This window comes from Arvicola amphibius, chromosome 9, assembly GCF_903992535.2.
Source record: "Arvicola amphibius chromosome 9, mArvAmp1.2, whole genome shotgun sequence".
Lineage (NCBI taxonomy): Eukaryota > Metazoa > Chordata > Mammalia > Rodentia > Cricetidae > Arvicola > Arvicola amphibius.
The window spans coordinates 1,175,858-1,198,268 of NC_052055.2; the positions used below are offsets into that span (position 1 = coordinate 1,175,858).

The window sequence follows — 22,411 nt, forward strand, 5'->3', positions numbered from 1 at the left end:
GTCGGAACGAATCCGAATCCCAAGCAAAGTTGCACCCATTGCGGAAGGAAACCCCCGGAGCCTCCCTGAGGGTCCAGCAACCCCGCAACTATTCGCTCGGCGTGCCCGGCGCCCGCAGCGGGCTGGAGCCGGCGGTGACATCACGAGCCCCGGCAGGCCACGTGACCCAGGCCTCGCCTCCCCCGCCCCCTCGCGTCGCCGCGGTCTTCGAGCTCAGTGTCCCGCCGCAGCCGCCGCTCGGAGCTCTCGGGGCAGCGCGGAGCCAAGGGCCGGGGCGAGCGGGCCGGGGCGTCGGAGCGAGCGGGGGAAGAGGTCCAGGAGCGGGCGACCGGGCTAGCGGAGCCGGGACCGACGCGGACGACGCTCTCGCAAACTTGTGCGCGCGTCGGAGCGATGAAGATGGTCGCGCCCTGGACGCGGTTCTACTCGCACAGCTGCTGCCTGTGCTGCCATGTCCGCACCGGCACCATCCTGCTGGGCGTCTGGTACCTGGTGAGCGCGGCCGGGCGACGAGGGGGCCACCCATCCCGCGCGCTGCGCAGCCCGCGCCGCTGGGTCGCTTCCAGGTCGGCCTCGGCCTGGGGTGCCGCCCGCGATCATCCGCCTAAAGTTGTATTATTAGAAAGTTAATTCTCGGGGAGAGGCGAGCTGCAGTGGCGGGGCGGTGGGGAGGGGGCGCGGGGCCCTGGAGGCGTGCGGGGTCCTGGGGGTGTGCGGCGGGCGGGTCCACCCTGGTGCAGCATCGCCGTGAGTTCGCATCCCAGCAGAAACGGTTGGGAAGTTCTCGACCCTTTTGAGTGGGTTTTCCTGCACGTACTTGTTTTAAAGCCTTTACACTGGGAAGGCACCGTCGTGTGACTGCGTCCCAGTCGGCCTGGAGAAGCCATCTTACACCCACTCAGGTCCCTGTCCGTGGACAGGTGATCCCTCTAAGCCGGACGGCGGGCAAATACTGTTTTTAAAATGGCTTTTCAGGTTGGCGCTTTTAAGGTCTCATTTGTATAGAAAACAAGCGGCGATTCTCGTGGGCAGCGGGGAAGCCTGATGGATTCTTGCACTGTGGCGCTACCCTTGGCTGATAGTTGGCAGCCCTGGACTGCACCAGCCTTGAGTCCATTGCTCTGCATTTGGGATTTTTGTGACATCATTTTTGGGAGTTAGATCCGAACTCCTTGGCAGTGAATAACGCTGCAAGACGAAGAGGTGCCTTAAAAAGTGATAGTTAAGTGTCATATTCAACTTTTTTTTAATGAGAATGCACTCTTATCTCCTTCAGCACGAATCGTCTTTTTTCTTTTGGTGGCTCGTATTTAATATTTGATAGCTTAAGAAATATATAGTATATCGAATTATAAACTGCCTTGTGCCATTTTAAGCAAAGCACTCATTCCCCCTCCCTTGTGATGTTATTGTGCTATTTATAGTCTCAAATTTCCTTTATTTGGACTCATTATGGCCACATAATAGAATTTTTTAGTCTTAAAAGCTTTCCAAAGATCGTTGATATATGTGGGTTCTGGCTGTGTGCAGTGTGAATGCAGATTGAACATTAGTGCATTGGCTCAACCCTGAGTTTTCTGAAAACCAAAGGAATTCGCAGAAATTTAAAATCAGATTTGGAGTAAGCAGTCTCAAGCAGTGCTTTTGCGGATGGTCAGGGCAGACAGTCGTCTGCAGATGTCTGGGTCTTCCTTGGAAGTGTTCAAATCTGCTGGCTTGCAAGTGCATCATCGGTGGATGCAATTTGTAAAATCTAGGGCATTGCATTAGGCAAATGTACTACATGATCTCCAGGAGAGATAAATCTACTTGAGCCCTGCTGTTGGCAGTCATCCAACCAGGCGGCATTGGTGATAAAAGCCGAGATCTCCTCAGGCTTCCTCTCCCGTAGGAACCTGCCCTTTGTGGGGTATCTGCGCTTGGAAATGAGGCCTTTTGCAAGATAGCTTCCAAGTAGACAGGAAACCAGGGTTAAGTACTCATCACGTTTCTGCAAACATCTTTATTTCACAAGACTATTGAAATTTTCTTCAGTAGTTGAGTTCCCGTATAGCTTTAAATATAATTTGGTTTTCTAAAACCTTGATTTCCATTTTAAAAGGCTGAGGTGGGTGGGGTATAAGGCCTAAGGAAAAACCGGCCCTCCCACCCTTCCCCAACACCCATTTCTCACTAGCTGCGTGGTCTGGCGTGGGAAAGGAGAGTTTTTCTGGGAAAGACTTAGAGTGGATGGGTTCGGATGAGAGTCCACCGTAGACTGTGCCAGATGAAATGATCATTTTCTGCGTGCTTTCTAATTGCTGTTTCTTATCCTGATGTTTACTAACTAGGTCCTGCGTACTATGTACTGTGCTCGCTAAGCTAAATTTAAATATTCCTGGTGAAAACGGAGGTTAAGAGCTTGCGGCTTATACATAGTCCTTGGTTTTAGCTCAAGTGCTAGCTGGTCCTCCTCCCTGCCCCGTTAAACCTTTAAGAAGTCTTGGTTTTGCCTTGACTATCAAAGGTTTCCAGAAATAAAACATTGATTCAACTATTAGGGGTTTTTCTTTGTTTTTTATGAAATGGCCATTCGCGTACAGTGAGATCCTGTTGTTCCTTGTACGGTTCAGTGGCAAATGTATGTTCCTGTCTAACTAAAGGTTTTGAAGTTTTCTTTTCCTCTTTTCTACCTGGTCCCAGCTCAGTCTGTCACCACCTGGGAGCAGGTCACTTTGCACAGATTTTACTGTGTGCACTTGTATTCTGTTCCTTTCCCTTAGTGTAACCTCCTGTTGGAATGTATGAATGGTCTATATTTTGTTGCTCCATGTTGTTCTACTAATACACCACACCTTATTTGTCCGTTCACTGGATTGAACAGTTTCTAGTTTGGGGGATGCTGTGTGTGTGTGTGTGTGCGTGCGTGCGTGCGTGCGTGTGTGTGTGTGTGTGTGTGTGTATTCTTTTTTCTTCAGCTGCTCTGAGCATCCTAAAGCCATAAGCCAGGTTTTGTTTTTAGATATATGTTTGTATTTGCAATGGGTAGATACTATTGACTGGAGCCGTTGCTCACCGGGTGAAGTATGACTTACCCAGTGCTAGCCAGTTTTCCAAAGGTCGGTTCCGGTCCAGTTTGCTCTGTTAACTACAGGTGGGTGAAGGACTGGTTGTCTCATGTTCTCCAGTACTTGGTGCTGTCACTCTCTTAGCTTTTAGCATTCTAGGTATATGGTGTGCTAGTTTAATTTGCATTTCCCTCGTGAAGAGTGAGGAAGGGTTTGACTTTGGTTATGAACCAATCACATGTCTTTTTATTGGGCTCTGTCTCATTAATTTGTAGTAACTTTACATACTTGGATACCAGTTCTTAAATATGTATGTGTGATTGTAATCTTCCATACTGTGGTTTGCATGCTCTTGCATGCTTGGTCTCAGCCTCCTCCATCTTTCTTCCCTTCTTTCCTTCTGTTTACTTACTTACCTACTTACTTACTTACTTTTACTTATTTATTTTTTTATTCTTTGTTTTTTAAGACAGGGTTTCAACTGTGTAGCTTTGAACCCTGTAACCCCGCTTGGCGGGTCAGCTATTGAGGGTCCTCTGAAGGGGCACTACCTGAAAGAGCATGGGCTGGAGAGACCAAGCAAGATTCTATTTGTCAAGGTCTCGTTTACTAGGGTGAAGGTTACAGCTTATATAGCCCCTTGAATGGGGTGGAGGTAGGGGTAGGAAGGAACTTTGCTGGGGTAGGGAAGGTCATCAGTCAGCACCCCCGGTGTAAGCCGAAACATGTGATTCCATTAACATTTTTCAAGATAGTTGGAATATAAGGCAGGTTCCGTAAACAAATAGTTCTCAAGATAGTTGGGATGTGGGGTGGGTTCTCTAGACATCCTTAGGGCAATGACCTCTGCTATCCTTTAGGACAATGGTCCCTGACAGAACCCTGTCCTGGAACCAGCTCTGTAGACCAGGCTGGCTTCAAACTCAGAGAGATCCACCGGCCTCTGCCTCCCGAGTGCTGGGATTAAAGGTGTGCGTCCCCACTGACCGCCATCATTTTGGTGATCAGAAATCACTCAAAAGTTTAAGACTAAGTTCAGTTTTCAAAGTTAATACTTTCTGTATCCTCTGAAGTCGAAGGCTACAATGTTTTCTTTCCAGAGGCTGTGGTCTTAGCTTTCCTGTGAGGTAGGGGCTGGCATCTATATCTTACTCAAAAAAGCAGTTTAAAGCTGAGCGTGGGGCATGTGCTTGCCTGTAATCTCAGCAGTCGGGAGGCTGAACCAAGAGAACCGCCATGAATTTAGAGCAGCCTCTTGAAACCGGGTCTCAAGAAAGAAAGAAGTGCACAGTAGACTGATACCGTGCCTTCTGGAATGTTCTCTCTCCAACAGGTCCCCTGACTTCAGGGGTTCAACACTGTCGGTCTCAGTGTTTGGGGATGTATCTGTAATGAATACATGCAGTCCCCCATCATTCGTTAACTTAATACAATATAGTTATTTATGTCATATTTACATAGTATTAGTTGTAAGTAAGCTAAATGTGCACTCTAAGAAGACATGCAAAGCTGTTTTGTGTAAGACATAAGCGTTGGAGGAGTTTGGCGTCCTCCCCTGCTGCCCCCAGGTTTTCCCATACTTGTCTCTGACCATAGATTTAGACTCCCCAGCTCAATGCCTCTGTTTTCACTTTAAATAGTTATGTGTATGAACATCTACATGCATGTATGTATGTACCTGCTTCATGTGTATGCAGTTCTCACGGAGGTCAGAAGAGGGTTACAGGCCCTCTGGCAGTGTACAGTGAGCTGGCATATGGCTGCTGGGAACCGAATCCCAGTTGTCTGCAAGAGCCATCTGTCCTGTTGTAAGGAGGCTGGCTGCTCAGCCCCGGAATAATCACACAGAAACTATATTAATTAATCTCTTCTTGGCCCATCAGCTCTAGCTTCCTATTGGCTAACCCTTCTATCTTAATTTAGCCCATTTCTAGTAATCTTTGTATCGCCACGAGGCTGTGGCTTACCCGGTAAAGTTTTGGCATCTGTATCAGGCGGGGCTACATGGCTTCTCTTTGACTCCGCCTTCTTCCTCCCAGCATTCAGTTTAGTCGCGTGTCAGTCTCCCCATCCCTCAGTATAGGTCGTTTTCGTTCCCAGTACAGTATCTCTGGTAGGGATCCCCATACACCGAGCCCCAGTTAAAATTAGACCAGGCCCTCAGCTTTTCTGGAGATAGTGTCTTATGTGTCCCTTGACATGGAATGCCAGATTTCACCTGTGGTGAGCTCCTGGAATGTGAAACCAGCACACCGCTATGTCAGTTTGGTGAAACTCGCCGAGATGAGATGAATTCTGTCCGTAGCGTGTGTCCTCCTTCAGAGGAGGCTAACGATGGTGGACCGGTTTCAGTTCTGCTCTTCGTCAGGGCAGCCTGGTGAATCTAATTTACAAATGACATTACAAATTCCCAGTACTAAAGGAACAGTTCTCCATCCCAGCTCGCCGCCTATATGGTCCTGTGTGAAGGTCTTCTTTGTTTCCCTCGCCCACTTGGTCAAATGGTCAAGAGCCGCCTGTTTCAGCCTCTGTGTCTGGTATAGGTAAAGCTGCCGCTGTCTGGTTCTTCTGTTCCCAGAGGCTAGAGGAACAGGGTAGTGGGACAGGACCACATCCTGCCTGACCCGTGGCCTTTCTGTATCACCTTTGTGTGTGGTTGGGACTTTTCACCATCGTGTTTGTGGGGGACCTCTCACCTTCATGTTTGGTCCTGGCCTGTGAAAGGCGCAAATGAAGGCAAGGGAAATTTGGGAGCCATGAGAAGGAAAAATAAAGCCCTTTACCTTGGATTCCAGTTGAAGCCTCTTGTCCATAGAGAAGCAGGGCTTGACGAGGCCGAACACCTTTCTCTTCCTGTCTGTAAACCTGCAGTTTCCTGGGAATGTCGCAGAAACCCGATGTGTAAGAAAAGATTGTGGGTGGGCAGTAGTGGCGCACGCCTTTAATCTCAGCACTCCGGAGGCAGAGGCCTACGGATGTCTGTGAGTTCGAGGCCAGCCACATCTACAGGGCGAGTTCAGGGACAGCCAGGGCAACGCAGAGAGACTCCGTCTTGAAAAGGAGCTGGAGCGCTTGCTCCTCAGTGCTGACTGCTATTGGAAATGATTTGAGTTCACTTCTCAGCACCCATGTCGAGCCATTTACGTATTCGGGGGACTCCAGTTCCTGGAACTGGACGCCTTCTGGTCTCTTCAGGTATCTTTGTACTCAGGGCACTTACCTAGATGGATACACACACACACACACACACACACACACACACACACACACACACAAAGATAAATTGTAGGACATAAGTTGGAGAGCAGAGAGCAGTGAGGAAGATCCCCTACTCCAGCCTTTGATCTGCACACATCTGTGGTGTGCACACATAGTAATAGTAAAAGAAAAAAAATCATTTTAAGCTTTGAGATAAATATAGCAGGATCCTGATAATAGCTGCCAGGAGGAAGAAAATGGAGAAAAAGCCTTGCCTTTAAGTTAGGCATGGAGCTCAGAGAAAGTCCGGAGTGTCAGGGGAAGCATGCTAGGCTTTTGGCTGATATCCAGAAAAGAGAAGGGAAAAAAAAAGCACATTGCAGGCTTCAGATCTGAGTTCAGAGGGCTCCTGCTCCCAGACTCTGGTGTCGAGACAGAGGGTTGTACCAAGGACAAGTGGTTAGCGTTAGAGACAGTTCATTAACAAGAGGGAAAGCAGGCTCGATGTGACCATGGAGGCCTTTAGTCCCAGCTCTCTGAGTTTGAGGCCAGCCTGGTTGACTTACTAACTTCCATGCCAACCAGGGCAACATAGTGAGACTGTCTCAAAATACTTAATACAGGAAAAGCACTGATGGGAATAGGAGTGGGCTGGGGAGGCTAGGGGGAAAGCCCAAAAGCTAAGAAGGAAAATGAGAGGGGGGAGGGGGGAGAGGGAGAGGGAGAGAGAGGGAGGGAGGAGGGAGGGAGGGAGAGAGAGAGAGAGAGAGAGAGAGATTCCAGGAACAAGGTAAGGATTTCCTACAGGAGCATGGACACCTCACTGGCTGCTGTACTATCAGTTTCCTGTCAACCATCAGCTTTCCATAAATCCTCAGGAAGGGACAGAGTCTCATGAACTGTTCCCTTTTCATGACAGGGTGTTGACAGGCCCAGGCTTGTAATAGCTGTCTGGAGAGTGACTGTGGTACTGCTTTTGCAAGGACCCTAATTCAGTTCCCAATGCCAGTATTGGTGACTAACAATGACCCAGGGGATCCACCTCCATAGCACCAGGCCCACACACACACAATTTACTACTACTACTACTACTACTACTACTACTACTATATTAAAGGAGTACAGCCGTCATCTGTCTCCTGGACCATACATCTCCCATCTTCCACTGGCTTTTCTGTCCTTTCCTCCTTTGGAAGCTTGAGAGGCACTACAGATGACCACAGCCAACGGCCACACTGCTCTTTGGGCAGAAACATCGTGTCCATTTGATAAAACAACTTCAGTAGCGTCCGTGTGAGAGTCTATGACCTTCCAGACATGAGCTTCTGATTGACCGGTACAATACCGGATTTAAAGGTCCTTCTGTGGAACAGGCATTGAGTCCAGGCAGGAGGTTGGCTACTCCTGGAACAGACTTGCCTCTTCTGCATCAGGATCCACACCCAAGTAAGACAGCTGGTGACGTTCTATCCCAGAAGCCTTCCTGGCTCCTTCCAGTCCAGTTTCTGTTTGAGTTCCCTGTGTCCCATGACCAAGGCAGGTGGCATTTCTAGTCTTAGCACCCAGTTCTATGAGCAGCCAGCAGAGGTGGCCATTTATGTATTATTTTAGGAACCTCAGGAGCATGTGCCATCATACTGACTTGAGCCTGTTCCTTCCTTCTCTCTCACTTTTTAAAATGACTTTATTTATGTGCACTGGTGTCTGAGGGTGTCAGTCCCCTGGACCTGGAGTTACAGACAGTTGTAAGCTGCCACTTGGGTGTTGGGAGTTGAATCTGGGTCTTTTGGAAGAACAGCCAGTGACTGCTCTTAAGCACGGAGCCTTCTCTCCAGCCCCACATCTGCCCTCCCCATCCCACCCCCAGGTAAGATCTGGCTATATTGCCTTAACTTACTTGGAACTGGCTATGTAGATGAGACTTGCCTTGAACTCAACAGAAATCTGTTTGCCTCTGCCCCTCAAGCTCTGGGATTAAAGGATTGCACCGGCTCTTTGAATCTTCTCTTAATAAACACTGACTTTGCTTGATACTGGCTCACCATGGGATTCTTTTTTCCTGTTAAGTCAAGAATCCCGACATCCCGCAAGGAGTTTCTGGAACTGTGGAGCTGTGTTTCAGGTCTGCTGTTAGGCTGTATTCTCATTTCTTAGTTCCTGAGGATAACCCTGTTGTGTAACAGTTATCTCTAAAATGAGCATTCCCTCTGTGAGCATTCCCTCCATCCTGCCTGGACGCCCTTTGAAGAGGAAACTAAACAACCAAAAATAGCCTCAGGAACTCCCTGAAACTGACTAGATTCATTAGGCCCCTCCCTCCTGTTGTAAGCAGTAAAGGCAGAGTCCCTATCAGAGGAGTTAGCTGAGCGGCAAAGAAGCCTCTGAAACCAGGCCAGCTGCCTGGGAGAAGCAGAAACCAGCCGAGCCTCCTGGAACAGGTTTAGACCAGTCACTTGGGAAGTACCCTCTCCAACCTGTTGAACACCTGCGGGTTCTGCAATGTTTTCAGATTTCCTAGCTTTTGTGAGCTGTTCCCTGTGTCAGAGTGAGCTTTGATGATGCAGCTGTCTTTGAGACGTTTCTGCTCCTAGAAGTAACCCCAATAAAACTCATGGTTCACCATGTTGGACTTTGGTGGTATCTGTACTTTGGTCTGTTGTGGGCGCCCTATCTGGGGAGAGTACAACATAAGTTTCATTACACAACATAACTGACAGCACCCCAAAGAACCGAATAGGAGTTGGGAAGGAGTGAGTGCATGGTGGGGAACAAGGCATGAACCTGAACCTGAGGCTGTGCAGCCTGAGTGGGGAGCATGGGCGGGGGAAATTCCAGTCTACCCGTTCTTTCCCGTATGGTGTGTGTTCGTGTGCCCTTGTGCTATGAGGAAGTGCATGGTTCACCCAAGGTTGAACCGTCAGGATTAGGAGTATCTGTGGGAGGGATCTAGGGTATCAATCTTCATCTGTGTGGTATGGGGTGGAATACCTGATTGATGAGTGGGGTCCACCGTGTAAATACAGAGATGTCCTGAGAACAGTGAAAAGCTCAGAGAAAAGTTTGCAGTCTTTGAGATCAGAGTCAACTCTCATCAAGCAGCTGCGGAGGTTGTTGGGCCGCTGCTGTGTACAGTTAGAAATGCGTTGCATGGGGCTGGAGAGATGGCTCAGTGGTTAAGAGCTCTGCCTGCTCTTCCAAGAGGACCTGGGTTCAATTCCCAGCACCCACATGGCAACTCACAACTGTCTGAAGATCCGGTTGTAGGGGACCTGATACCTTCACACCAATGCACATAAAATGAAGTTAAATAAGCCATAACCAATATTTTTTTAAAAAAGAAATGTGTTGGAGCTGAGGTGGTGGCCGCTGCTGTGTGCAGTTAGAAATGCGTCTGAGCTGAGGTGGTGGCCGCTGCTCTGTGTGCAGTTAGAAATGCGTCTGAGCTGAGGTGGTGGCCGCTGCTGTGTGTGCAGTTAGAAATGCGTCTGAGCTGAGGTGGTGGCCGCTGCTCTGTGTGCAGTTAGAAATGCGTCTGAGCTGAGATGGTGGCCAAGCAGGATCTTGTTTGTGTAGAGGATCAATTGCAACAAGAAAGGGAGATGCAGCTGCCTGTCATCTTCGTGTTAACCTCTGTTTTGACAAATAAATTAGATGAAAGGGATGAGAGAGATGGTAACGTGATAAGATATCTCTTGAGTCTATCCTTTAGTAGAAAAAAGGGAAACCCTGTAATCCAGGATTCAGGAGATTTATTGGGAGGGAGGAGTCCAGGAGAGTGACTGCCGCTGCCAGGGTTGGAAAAGCAGCAAACTGAACAGGCACAGAGCTTATATAGGGCATCTTAGGGGTGGAGTTTTTCCAGGGAGAAGATTTTCAGGGTGGGAATTGGTCAGATTTCAGTCCCTTGAGCTCAGGTTGACTAGATTTTTTTGTTTTGTTTTTTGTTTTTTTGTTTTTCAAGACAGGGTTTCTCTGTAGCTTTGGAGCCTGTCCTGGAACTAGCTCTTGTAGACCAGGCTGGCCTCAAACTCACAGAGATTCACCTGTCTCTGCCTCCCGAGTGCTGGGTTTAAAGGCATGCACCACCACCGCCCGGACCAGCAGTTGACTAGATTTTTATGCTCAGGGATTGGTTGGTTTTCTGCTCAGGAATTGGTTCATTTTCCTGCTCAGGGATTGGTTGGTTTTCTGAGTAGTTGCTCAGGGGAAGATTTGGCTCTGGTTTCAGGACCAAAGTATGTTTCTTTTCCTGGCTCTTTTTATCCTTTTGTCTCTAATTTCAGGGAAAGGGCATATTTCTTTCCCTGACTCTGATTCTATGGCCAAAGTGTGTTTCTTTGGCACTGGTTTCAGGATCACAGTTTGTTTCTTTGGTTCTGGGTTCAAGGCTAAACTGTTTCTTTCACTGTTTCGTGTCTCAGATCCAGGGTGTGTTTCTTTCACTGGCTCTGGTTTCAGGACCAGGGTGGGTTTCTTTGGCTGGCCCTTCTATCCTATAGTAAGTTACCATCCTTCCTTAAACCAAAGGCTGCATGACCTGAGACATGAGACAATGAGAGAGAAATCAGCCCCTGATGGACTGGGTTATTACAAAACACTTGGTTATCTGCTTCTTGGGTTCCCACAAATAGCAGGGGTTGAGGAAGGGCAGATGCTATTGAGGGAACTAGGAATAAGAGCTGTGTATGAACCACAGTTCTCTGGGTCAGAGAGAGCTGTGTTCACAGAGGAATTAAAGAAAAGGATGACCCATCAGGGCCCTCGAGGCTGGTGCTGACCCTTAGTGGCTTTGCTGAGTCCATCGTTGGGGTAAGATCTTTATAAATTAGAAAGGCTTTGGCAGATCTAAGTGACTTAGACCAGCATGCAAAGGAACTCTTAAGGCAAGAGAGCAACACAGAAGAAATAAAGAAAAGATATAGAGGAGGAAGAGATTTGTCTGGGTTTCAGGAAGAGGGAGCGTTTGCTCAGGAACGTTCTGAAGGCTTCAAAGCCCAAGGGGCAGTTCACAGAAGATACAGCTGATAGACTAAGACAGGGGAAGATGATCAAGCCGGTTCCAGGAATGGGTCAGTATCCCCCAGACTACATGTCCCTCCAGAAGGAGGTCATGTTAGGGGTGAAGATGATTTGCCCAGCCAAGGTGTGTTGTAAGGAGACAACTTGTCTCCCTGCCTCCTGGTAGCTCAGACATGAAATAATCACACAGAAACTATATTAATTAAATCACTGCTTGGCCCATTAGCTCTAGCTTCTTATTGGCTAACTCTTATATCTTAATTTAATTTATTTCTAGTAATCTGTGTATTGCCATGAGGCTGTGGCTTACAGGGTAAAGTTCAGGCGGGGCTACATTCTATTCTGCCTCCTTTCTCCCAGCATTCAGTTTAGTTTTCCCCGTCTAGCTCTGTTCTAACCTATCAGGCCAAGCCAGTTTCTTTATTCACCAATGGCATTCACAGCATACAGAGGGGAATCCCACATCAAAGGTGTACTGAGGGAGAGGCAACAGGGACAGCCACAGCCACAGTGCCAAGCCAGGGACCCAGCAGGCACAGCAGGGAAGAGCATTGCTGCTGAGTGGGTCTGAGCAGATTAAGCCAGGCCCACCGAGTTCATCAGGGGTACAGGAGTGTAGGGAGGCTCCGTGGAAGAACTTCAGGATGTGGAAGTATAATGGCTCAGAGAGAGTGGCGGAGGATGACAGAAAACCAGCCGAGTTAGTGCCTCCTGTTCAGGTTTCCACCCGACCTTGATCTGTGTGGAGGAAGCAGTGGCTATAGGTGACGGGACTTCCGTATGCTGCATTGACCGTGCTTGTTTTTTTACTTTAGTGCCTCAGTTGTGAACTTCTGGGATCACCTGACACTTGCTGAGAACAAATGACAGCAGACCTTCGGAGTGCTCCACTAAGGGCATCTTGTGGCCCCACTATTAGCTATGGGGTAGTGGTTCAGGGTGTTTCCTTGACCTGCTTATGCTTTGGAAACATTTTGTTATACTGGCATATAACCCCTGAGAGGAAAGCCAATGGAAAGACAACCAGCTACAATGGTGCTTCCTCCTGCCTATAACCCTACTAGGGCTGGGTTAATCAAAAGGAAAAGAAAACCCAAAGGGCACCCTATATGGGTGAAAAAGGGCATTCCCAGAAGTCATAGGTTATTGAATGAAAACTCCAATGCCGGGGGTGGGCTTCCTCCTAGGAGTTGTTGGCCAGGGAAGCCCCTCAGGTCCCCACAAACCATAAAGGCTGTTGTTGCTGCTGTTGGTTACATACCAGACTAGACAATAAGACCCTGTTGCTGAAGACACCGCACGTGCATGCTATGACTGCAGGACATGGAGAGATTAAACAGGGTCTGAACTGAAAACTCCCACCTAGAGCGGGACATGTAGGACACGTAGGCTGCTCACAGAGAAGCATCAACAACATTCCTGCATACTAACATACCCACATGCTAACAGGGTATGTCTGCTTGTGCAATAGTGGCCTGCCTGTCATGGGCAAGACCAACGAACAGCCTTTGGGTTGGGTTTAAGGCCTGCTCCACAAGGAGTTCACATCTGGTACTGCGAACCAGAAAACGTCTGTGACTGGGGAAGTCCTAGATCCCGATGGGGAAGCAACTCTGATGGTTTTAGTTAGCTAGGTGGATGTGATGGGCCTGCCCAACTGTGTCTAGTGTTTGCAGCTGTAGATCAGGGTTGTCAATCTCCACTCACGGCTCTCAGGGACAAGTGACCACAGGTGGACAGCTAAAGTCACCCTCTATGTCTTAATTAGGGTTACGGTTGCTGCGGTTACATACCATGGCCAAAGCAAGTTGGGGAGGAGAGGGTTTATTCGATTTATACTTGGTTTACACTTTCAAATCACTGTTTATCATATTGAAGGAAGTCAGGACAGGACCTGGAGGTAGGAACTGATGCAGAGGCCACAGAGGAAGGTGCTTTCTGGCTTGTTCCTTCTCTCTTGGTCAGCCTGCTTTTTTTTCTTTTGTTTTTGTTGTTATCTTGGTTTTTTGAGACAGGGTTTCTCAGTAGCTATGGGGACAGTCCTGGAACTAGCTCTGTCGACCAGGCTGGCCTCGAAATCACAGAGATCCGCCTGCTTCTGCCTCCCGAGTGCTGGGATTAAAAGTGTGTGCTACCACCGCCCGGCTCAGCCTGCTTTTTTATCGGACTCAGGGCTACTATTCCAGGGTTGGCACCACCTACAATGGGCTGGGCCCTCCCCAATCAATAATTAATTAAGAAAAAGCCTTACAAGCTTGCACGCAGCCTTATCTTATGGGCACATTTTCTTAATTGAGTTTCCTTCCTCGCCGATGGCATTAGCTTATTTCAAGTTGACATAAAACTCCAAGGCCTGATTATCATTGCAGAAGAAGAGATGGAAAGAATGTAGAATTGGAGGAAGGGTGGAGTGTTGTGTAACAGTTTCCTCCCAAACTGAAAAATTCCATCCTGCATGGAAGCTCTTCAAACAGGAAGGTAAGCAACTCAGTAGTTTCAGGAAGTCCCTAAAACTGACCAAATTTACTAGGCCCACTATGTGCCAGAATAAGCTGAGGGTCTTTTTTTGTTTGTTTGTTTGTTTGTTTGTTTGTTTTTTTTGGTTTTTCGAGACAGGGTTTCCCTGTAGTTTCTAGAGCCTGTCCTGGAGCTAGCTCTTGTAGACCAGGCTGGCCTCGAACTCAGAGATCCGCCTGCCTCTGCCTCCCGAGTGCTGGGATTAAAGGCCTGCGCCACCACCGCCCGGCCTGAGGGTCTTTCAGATGAGCCAAGATGCAGAGAAGACTCTGAGACCAGACCAGCTGCCTAAAGGAGCAGAGACCAGGTGAGCTGCCCGCAGGTGTGCACTGGGCTCCAGGTTCCCTGCTTTGTGAGCTGTCGCCCATGCCGGGGTGGGCCTTGGCGATGGAGCTAAATGTCTTTGAGTTCTCAGCAATAATTTTCTTTCCTCTCCACCTTCGTGTTATTAATTCTAAAAATAAAAAAACTATGTAGGTGTGTATGTACATGAGTATGAATGCATGTGTGTGTACATACACATGTGCTGATGCCTGCAGAAGCCAGAGGAAGGCATCAGATTCCTTAAAGCTAGGTTTAAAGGTGGTTGTGAGCCACCCAGCATGAATGCTGGGTACAACTTTACCTCTGTACAAGAGCAACAAATGCTCTTAAACTGCACATGTGATAACACAAATCACTGTATGCACATGTGATGACAGATCACTGTATGTACATGTGATAATACAGATTACTGTATGCACATGTGATAACACAGGTGACTGTGCACATGTGATAATAAAGATCACTGTATGCACATGTGATAATACAGATCACTCTGTGCACATGTGATAACACAGATCACTGTATGCACAAGTGATAACAGATCACTGTATGCATATGTGATAACACAGATCACTGTATGCACATGTGATAACACAGATCACTGTATGCACATGTGATAACACAGATCACTCTGTGCGCATGTGATAACACAGATCACTGTATGCGCATGTGATGACACAGATCACTGTAGAACACAGTTGTGATAATCCTAGGAGGATGTACTCTAAATTGTAGTGGAGGCTTTGATCCAGCCCTGGGGAGGGGCAAGCTGAGCTCAACCCCAGCATTCAGGCAGAGACAGGAATATCTGGGGTTTGCGGCTTTCCCAGGTTGTGAAACCCCAGTTCAAGAAAAATAGCACCTGTTGCTGTCCTTAGAGCACCTAGGTTCAGTTCCCAGTATCCCAGGCCCACAGTCACCCGGAACTCCAGTTCTAGGGGATCCCACACCCTCTGTAGGCATCAAGTTCGCACGTGGTGAACATATATGCAAACAAAACACTCATACATATATACTGTATAAAAAATGAGAGGAGGTGGAGTTGGAGCTGACAGTGTTTGGGAGGTGGGGGTGGGGCTGACTGGGGGGTGGAGCTGACAGTGTTTGGGGGTGAGGCTGACTGTTTGGGGGTGGGGCTGACTGGGGGTGGGGGTGGGGCTGACAGTGTTTGTCTGACAGAAGTCGAATGAGGATTTTTCTTCCCTGTCGTCTTCTTCTTCAGCATTTTTAGCTATGTGTCACGTTGTATTATTTGAGTAATTTGATCAAAAAATTTTTACCTTGTGTATGTGTCAAAGACCAGGATTAATATCCTTGTCTCTTCCTGCTAAGTAATGTGAGCCCTTTAATTCCAAGCTTTCCTCCCTTGCAGTTTTTAGTGGTGTCTTGTTTCCTCTTTTTTTTTTTTAATTGGTGTGTGCTGGGATTAAAAGTATGTGCCACAGCGAGCTGCGCGGTGGCTCATCGTGTAGGGCGCGTGAGAGTGAGTGCATGTGCGTGTGTCGGCGAGTTTGAATCCCGTGTGTCGTGTCTGTGCGTGTGCTGCTTGTGCGAACGGTGTCTCTCTCCCACGGCTTCTTGTGGGAAACAAAAAATTTTAAGCCGGGCGATGGTGGCGCACGCCTTTAATCCCAGCACTCGGGAGGCAGAGGCAGGCGGATCTCTGTGAGTTCGAGACCAGCCTGGTCTACCAGAGCTAGTTCCAGGACAGGCTCCAAAGCCACAGAGAAACCCTGTCTCGAAAAACAAACAAACAAAAAAGTATGTGCCGCCACCACCCAGCTTTAGTGGCTGTGTTTGTTTCACAAAACATTGTTTAGAATTGTCTCTGTTTGCGAATCTTTTCTCAATTGTTTTGTCTGTATGTACGTACGTAAGTGAACTGAGCACATGTGTGATGCTTTCGGGGGGCTGGAAGATGGCCCTGGGGGCCCCCAGATAGTTAATGTGGGTGCTGGGAACCAAACCCCAGTCTGAGCCATCTCTCCGTCTCTCCAGCTCCTCTCTATCCCCTCCATTCTACTTTTTATTCACTATACTTTTTTAACAAGTGAAAATATTAACATCTGATATGGGAAGTTTATGGTCTAGGAGCCCTGCCCCTCTGAAGTGTCAGGAAACTTGGATGGTTGTTCTCTAATAATGTCTTTATTTGGTCTTCATTCTTGAAATGTGAGGTATCCACCCCAGGCTGCTCAGACATGGGTTTGAGCTAATAGAAAGCCCTCATCAGTTGGCCACTGACTACGCTGGGTGTTCAGGATCCCAGTGGATCACTGAGCCTTTCTCAGGCTGAGCTTTTAAGTACAAAAACCATGTTCTGGGCTGACCTTTAGCTGAAGCAGAACCACAGAAGCCAAAAAGCAAGGTTAGTACATGTAGAGACTTTCCCAGGACTGGAGAGAACAAAGAGCCTTGTGCACACAGATCAGCCCTGGAGAATCCAGGAAAACTGAACACATAGCTCACCTCTTCAAAGGAATGAGGTGCGAAGCTGCTCATCCTGGACCACCGGAAAGATGTTGCTTCACAACCTGGTGGTCCTTTGCTGTCTGACGGGACAAGCTCTGTCTCACCTCCCAGCATTTATGATTTTACATATCCAAGACCTTTCCCCGTAAATCTTGAGCATTGCTTTTAGACCATAAACACACTCTTAAGAGTGAGGTCCCCTCTGCTTTACAACAGCATAGGTGACTTCTCTGTTATCTCAGGGCCAGACCAATCCCGACACCCACAGGTGTTATGTTTACCGCAGTCAAGCTCCCCAGACCCTAAATCTTGGGCACTGTCTCTGAGTAAGGAGCCAGATGTACTTTGTAAGGGATCTCAATGTGAACTTGTCTTAATCTGTTGTACTCTTAGGACTGGGTTGTTATCATAATATTTTCTTCCAAAAATTGTGCTGTGAGTAAATATGGCTGAAGTGGAAAGATCCGAGCCAGAAGTCCTGGTCCAGCACCGGTACCAATAAAATCGGGCTGAGCTGAGGTTCATTCTTTTCTCTTCCTGGATCATTGTTTCCCTGCCCTCTGTAAAGCCACCGCACAGGGAGTCACCGCACAGAACTATGGACTTTGATGATTTGGCCTTTGTTTTAGTTTTGGCAGGCGGTGCTGTCTTTGTGTTGGGTTTTACAGCCTGAACTGTCCACTTCTTCTTGACCACGGAGTCACGGGCGGTACAGGGTCCTGCATGTCATTAGAATATCAGCAGGCCCCCCTGGTGGCAGAGCCACTGCGAAGGGCAATGGGCCACAGCAATGCTGAGTAGCTGGCTGGCTTGGGCCCAGATCATTTTGGTTAAAGTAACCACTGTAGCTCCCATGTACCTGGTTTCGTCTTTCATTTCCTGACAGGAAGGATGGGCACCTCCATCATTAGGCAAGAGGGTAGCTGTAACTCACGCCTGTTCTACGCTCTAAGCTCTACGTGCTACTGTATGGTTCAGGAGCTGGGCAAGGGGCTGGAGATCGAAACACACACACACACACACACACACACACACACGCCAAGAATGTCCAAAATGCCCCCTTTATTGTGTTCAAGGGCAATTTATACAGTCCTCTGGTCACGCCCCAGCTCTCGGGATCTTTCAGCTGCAGGCCCACCAGAAACCAATCCCCTGCCAGCAGGGTCTCGTGCTCACAGCCCCTGCAAACATAGGAAAAACAAGCTGTTTACTCTGGCACGGGAAATTCAGGGTCTGGGGGTCAGCAGTCCCCAACAGGTAGCCAAGTTGATGGTGGTAGGTTTCTCAAGCCAGACTTGAGGGTGGACATGAGTCGGGCCTGGTACTGGGTTACACATTCATTAGACAGCCAGCGGTCAGGTGCTCCTCAGGAGGACCTCAGCTGTGTCATGGGGTGTTCTGAGTATAAGATCTTGATACAAAACTAAGTTATTTGCTTTCTTCCATTAAATTAGCAGTAGCCATCACAGATCTTAGATGGTGGGCCATTTTGTGGTTACAGGGTCCGATCGTCATAGGGTGTTTTCATGGCCCAAAATTTTGGGTTAAAACCCCTCTTGTGTCAGAGATGTTGTTAAAGTCTCAGACGCCTTTTGTTTAATTTCAGTGTAGACTAGGAACTCAGTACCCACCCTTGCTGCTGGTGTATAGAGGACTTGCTGTTTTCACAAACTCTTGTATCCAGAGGCAGTGATGTCCAGCTGCACCTAGGCACTCTTGAACCTGTCTCTGAGTCTTCGGAGTTGGGGTCTGAAGGATGGCAGCAATCCTACTCTGATACAGGCTCCTTTTGCCTCCCTTCATCCGGCAGCTAAGATAGGTAGCCTCTGATGTACAAAGTTGGGCTTTCTTAATTGACATTCTGAAGCCCGAGGTCTGTAACTGCCGCAGTCCCTCAGTGTTTTCCCAGAAACCTCTGAGGGAAGGTCAGGAAGTCTGCATTTAGTGTCTCCGCATCCTGGGGCAGCCTGGTCCAGCTATGTTGCCCACTGAAACCTCTGCACTGGGCCTGTCCATTTAAAAGCAAAAGATGGTTCAACTCTGCTCTGTCAGCGGGAGGTTGAAGAACACATCTTTTAGGTCCAAGACAGGGTACACCCATTTTTCTAGCAGAATCAGACTCAGGAGAATCAGTTCCCAGGTTTCTTCAAAGGCAGGAGAGGCGTGTTCCGGAGTAACTGGCAGGGCACCAGGATGCCCGTCTCTTCAAGCCAGGCAATATTTACTGCAGTTTCCCCTTTTGTGTCCAGGGTCACTGGGTATTGTTTAATCTGGATGGAGGTCACTGAACTGGTTAGTTGAACAATTGTAGGAGCTTGCTATTGGGCCAGTCTTGGGGGAGTTGGTTTGGGAGTTGGCCCATACCCCTGGAAATCTTAGTTGTCAAGCTGAGAGGTAGTCCAACTGTATTGATCAGGGGCAAGACTTTAAGCCAGGTAGGTTCTCCGGATAGAGGGTAAGACACCGGCGTTTTGCTGGGCATCTGCCTGTGTTTGTCACCAGAGAGGTGGTGGTGACTTTCCGTTTAAAGATCAGGTCCCAACCAGTTCTCTGATGTTAAACACCCTTTGAACTACCTCCAGCAATTGAGACCTATTTATATTTAAATTAAAAATTAATTTTATTTTTATTTTATGTGCATTAATGTTTTGCCTTCATGTATGTCTGTGTGAAAGAGTCAGATCTTGGAGTTACAGACAGCTGTTGGCTGCCATGTGGGTGCTGGGAATCGAACCTGGGTCTTCTGGAAGAGCTGTCAGGGCTCGTGACTGATGAGCCATCTCTCCAGCCCTCTATTTTTAATTTTTAAAAACTTTTATAACTTTTTAAAAAAAATATCTGAGACCGACTGGGTGACAGGAAATCTCAGCAACTGTCTATAATTTTTCTAAAAGGAACCTAGTGAAAAGTGCTTCAAGTCTCCTTGATCAGGGTCACACAGAAAGGAAAATCTGCTTGTTCAGGCTGTGTTGTCTGGCACCAACCCCCTTTCCCAGTCCAGGTTGGTTTTTTTTTTTTTTTTTTTTTTTTTTTCTTTTTCAGAGAATGGTATGTTATGGGTCATTGGTTTAAAGGGCGTCATAAATCATAAAGGAGAAAGGAGTGGAACTTTTTTCTTTCCTTTGGGCTCAGCCCAGGGAACGTTTCCCTTTCCCTGGGGTTGCTTAGCGCCTGTGTGGAGTGGAGCAGAGCAGGTGAGAGGGACTGTTTTCCCCTCCCCGTGTGCATCCCACTGAGATGACTGAGGGCCTTGGACGAGCCGTCTGGCCTCTCTCCATCCCCACACAGGCACCAACCCCAACCCTGAGCAGTAGCCAAGCAACAGAACAAACGTGAGAGCCAAAAGAATATGGGTGCCCAATGGGATGGGACACAGGTCTTGAGACAGGGGCTTCTCATACCAGAGAAAGCCACTGGCCAATACAGGGAAACAAAACTGACAGAAACACATAGAAAGACATAGTAAAGGCCATCAGGAGTGGTCACCACACGGTCACACACCTGAACAGACAGAAAGATCGAGTGTTGCGCATGGAGCCCAGACACCGGATCAGTAACCATGTCTGACCTCGTCTATGTGTACATGAAGAAGGTGCCTGAACCGGGCAGACCAGGTGACTTACTGATTTCTTTCCTTTTGGAGGTGACAGACCCCTCTGCAGGTCAGGCAACAGTTCATCAAAGGGAGCCCTGGCACCTGGAGCATCTCAGGTTGCACATCCCTTAGTACTTCCCCGACCATCATCAGACCCCTCCTCAGTCCAAGGGGCTCCGAGACCCCTGGTGTTTCAGTGGAACCTCCAGAAGTGTTGTAGGGTATTCACTAGAAAAGACTGCTCAAACATGGCTTTAGGCCAATAGAAAGTCTTTGTCAGCCAGCAACTACACTGGGTATTCAGGATTCCTTGTAGCACCCAGCCTTTCTCAGGTTGACATTTAGCCAAGCAGAACTACAGAAGCCAAAAAGCAAAGTTAATACATTTAGAAACTTTCCCATAGCTATATGGAGCTTTTTTTTTTTTTTTGTCTGTTTGTTTTAGTTTTGGCAGGTGGTGTTGTCTACACGCTGAGTTTCACAGCCTGAATGGTAGGTGCTTCCATGATGGAGTCAGTTTTGCCGAGGTCTGGGGACCTTGCATGAAGACTTCCTGGGTGTGCCCTGCTCTAGGGCGATAGTTAACTGCTCAGGCACTGACGCTGTCTGCGGCCTTTTCCAGACACCTCTGCCGGATTCACTGGGTTTCTGATTGGTCTGCCTACGTATGTTCCTTGTATGTTGTAGGAACAGTGCGTTGGCAGGAAGCTCCAGGGCGTGCAGAAGCTGCCCGCCTGCAGGTCACACTTTGGTTAGCAATGGTTCAGTGGATTCAGTGGACATACTTTTTTCTTTTAATGCAAACCTTCTTCCTTTGACAGTGTCCAGGCTGTCATCTGACTGCTGTCTTCCTGTACTAGGAAGACTGGTTTGCCCCACCCCACTGCACAGAGATTTCCTTATAATCTCGCCTGTGTCGGGAGTTTATTTTTCTTTTGCAGTAGTGGGGATTGAACTCATGGCCTCCCAAATGTGAGTCAAGCATTCTGTCACTGAGCTATGTCCCAGCCTTTCCTCCTTGTTGTTAATTTTTTTATATTTATTTATTTATTATTATGAATACAATACTCTGCACCCCTGGAGAGGGCACCAGATCTCATTATAGATGGTTGTGAGCCACCATGTGGTTGCTGGGAATTGAACTCAGGACCTCTGGAAGAAGAGTCAGTCCTCTTAACCTCTGAGCCATCTCTCCAGCCCCTTGTTGTTAAATTTTGTAGTTAAAATTTTGACTCTTAGGACCCGGGTGTGGTGATGCATGCCATTAATCTCAGCACGCAGAAGGCAGAGGCAGGTGGGTCTTTCAGGGCCAGCCTGACCTGCAGAGTGAATTCCAGGACTGTCAGGACTACACAGTTTCGGAAAACAAACAAACAAACAAACAAACAAACAAAAAAATTGACTATTAGGATCTGGGAATGGAGAATGAGGTAGAGTGCTTGCCTGGCATATTAATTACTTTCCCTTTAGTATGATAAAGTACCCTGACAAAAACAAAAACTTGGGTTCGAAGTTCAAGGGCTCAGATCATTGTTTGTGGTGGAAGTTAAGGCAGCTTTTGAAATTACCCTAATCAGGCTAATTCCTCACAGGCAGCCCCAGAGGCTTACCTGATGTAGATAATCGCAGGGCAGGTGTGTTTGTCTTCCAGGCGGTGCTAGATCCTGTCAAGATCATAGTCTTTGTTAAGGTCACACCCCAGTCCTGCCAAAACAAACTTTCCTTCTTCCTCAGTTTCCATTCCTTCAGCAGATCTTCCCAGTGGCGGACACCCTTGTTCTATAGGTGCAGGGCCAGGAGCTGAACTCGGTTCTTTGTGCTCTTGTTTGGCCAGCACTTTGCCCACTGAGCTATTTCCCTAGCCTGCCAGATTTTGGTTTTGAATGTATTGAATGTATTGCCAATTAGGAGATTTTTAACTGCAGCACAATCTAACAACAGCGTTTCCAAATGGATGAAGACTCTTAACTAATGGGTTAAGATTGCCGTTTTCTCTTCTCTGAGCAAGGGGATTTTGCTTATGGATTTCTCTTGGATCTTAAGCAAACAGCTACAGAATGATAGCATGCTTTTTATGTTAAAGAGCAAATACACAAATGGTTATAGTCCTTAAAGTGTATTATTATCCAAGTTTTGCAAAAAGGCGTTAGGGACTCCCAGATGCTGTAGGTACCGCACACCAAAAGAGCATGTGTATGCGTGTTTGTGTGTTTTGAGACAGGGTCCTTTTATTCTGTGG

At 47.9% G+C, this 22,411-nt stretch overlaps 1 protein-coding gene across 1 annotated transcript in view; it reads left to right on the forward strand.

Annotated features, from left to right (window-relative positions):
* The first annotated feature begins 200 nt into the window (after positions 1–200).
* The window catches only part of Laptm4b (lysosomal protein transmembrane 4 beta), a 53,167-nt gene continuing 30,956 nt past the window's right edge, over positions 201–22,411 (forward strand). Inside the window, exon 1 of the mRNA XM_038342450.1 lies at positions 201–492. Coding sequence (XP_038198378.1) covers positions 394–492 — 99 coding nt within the window. The 5' untranslated portion in view covers positions 201–393. The remainder of the gene's footprint in view (positions 493–22,411) is intronic.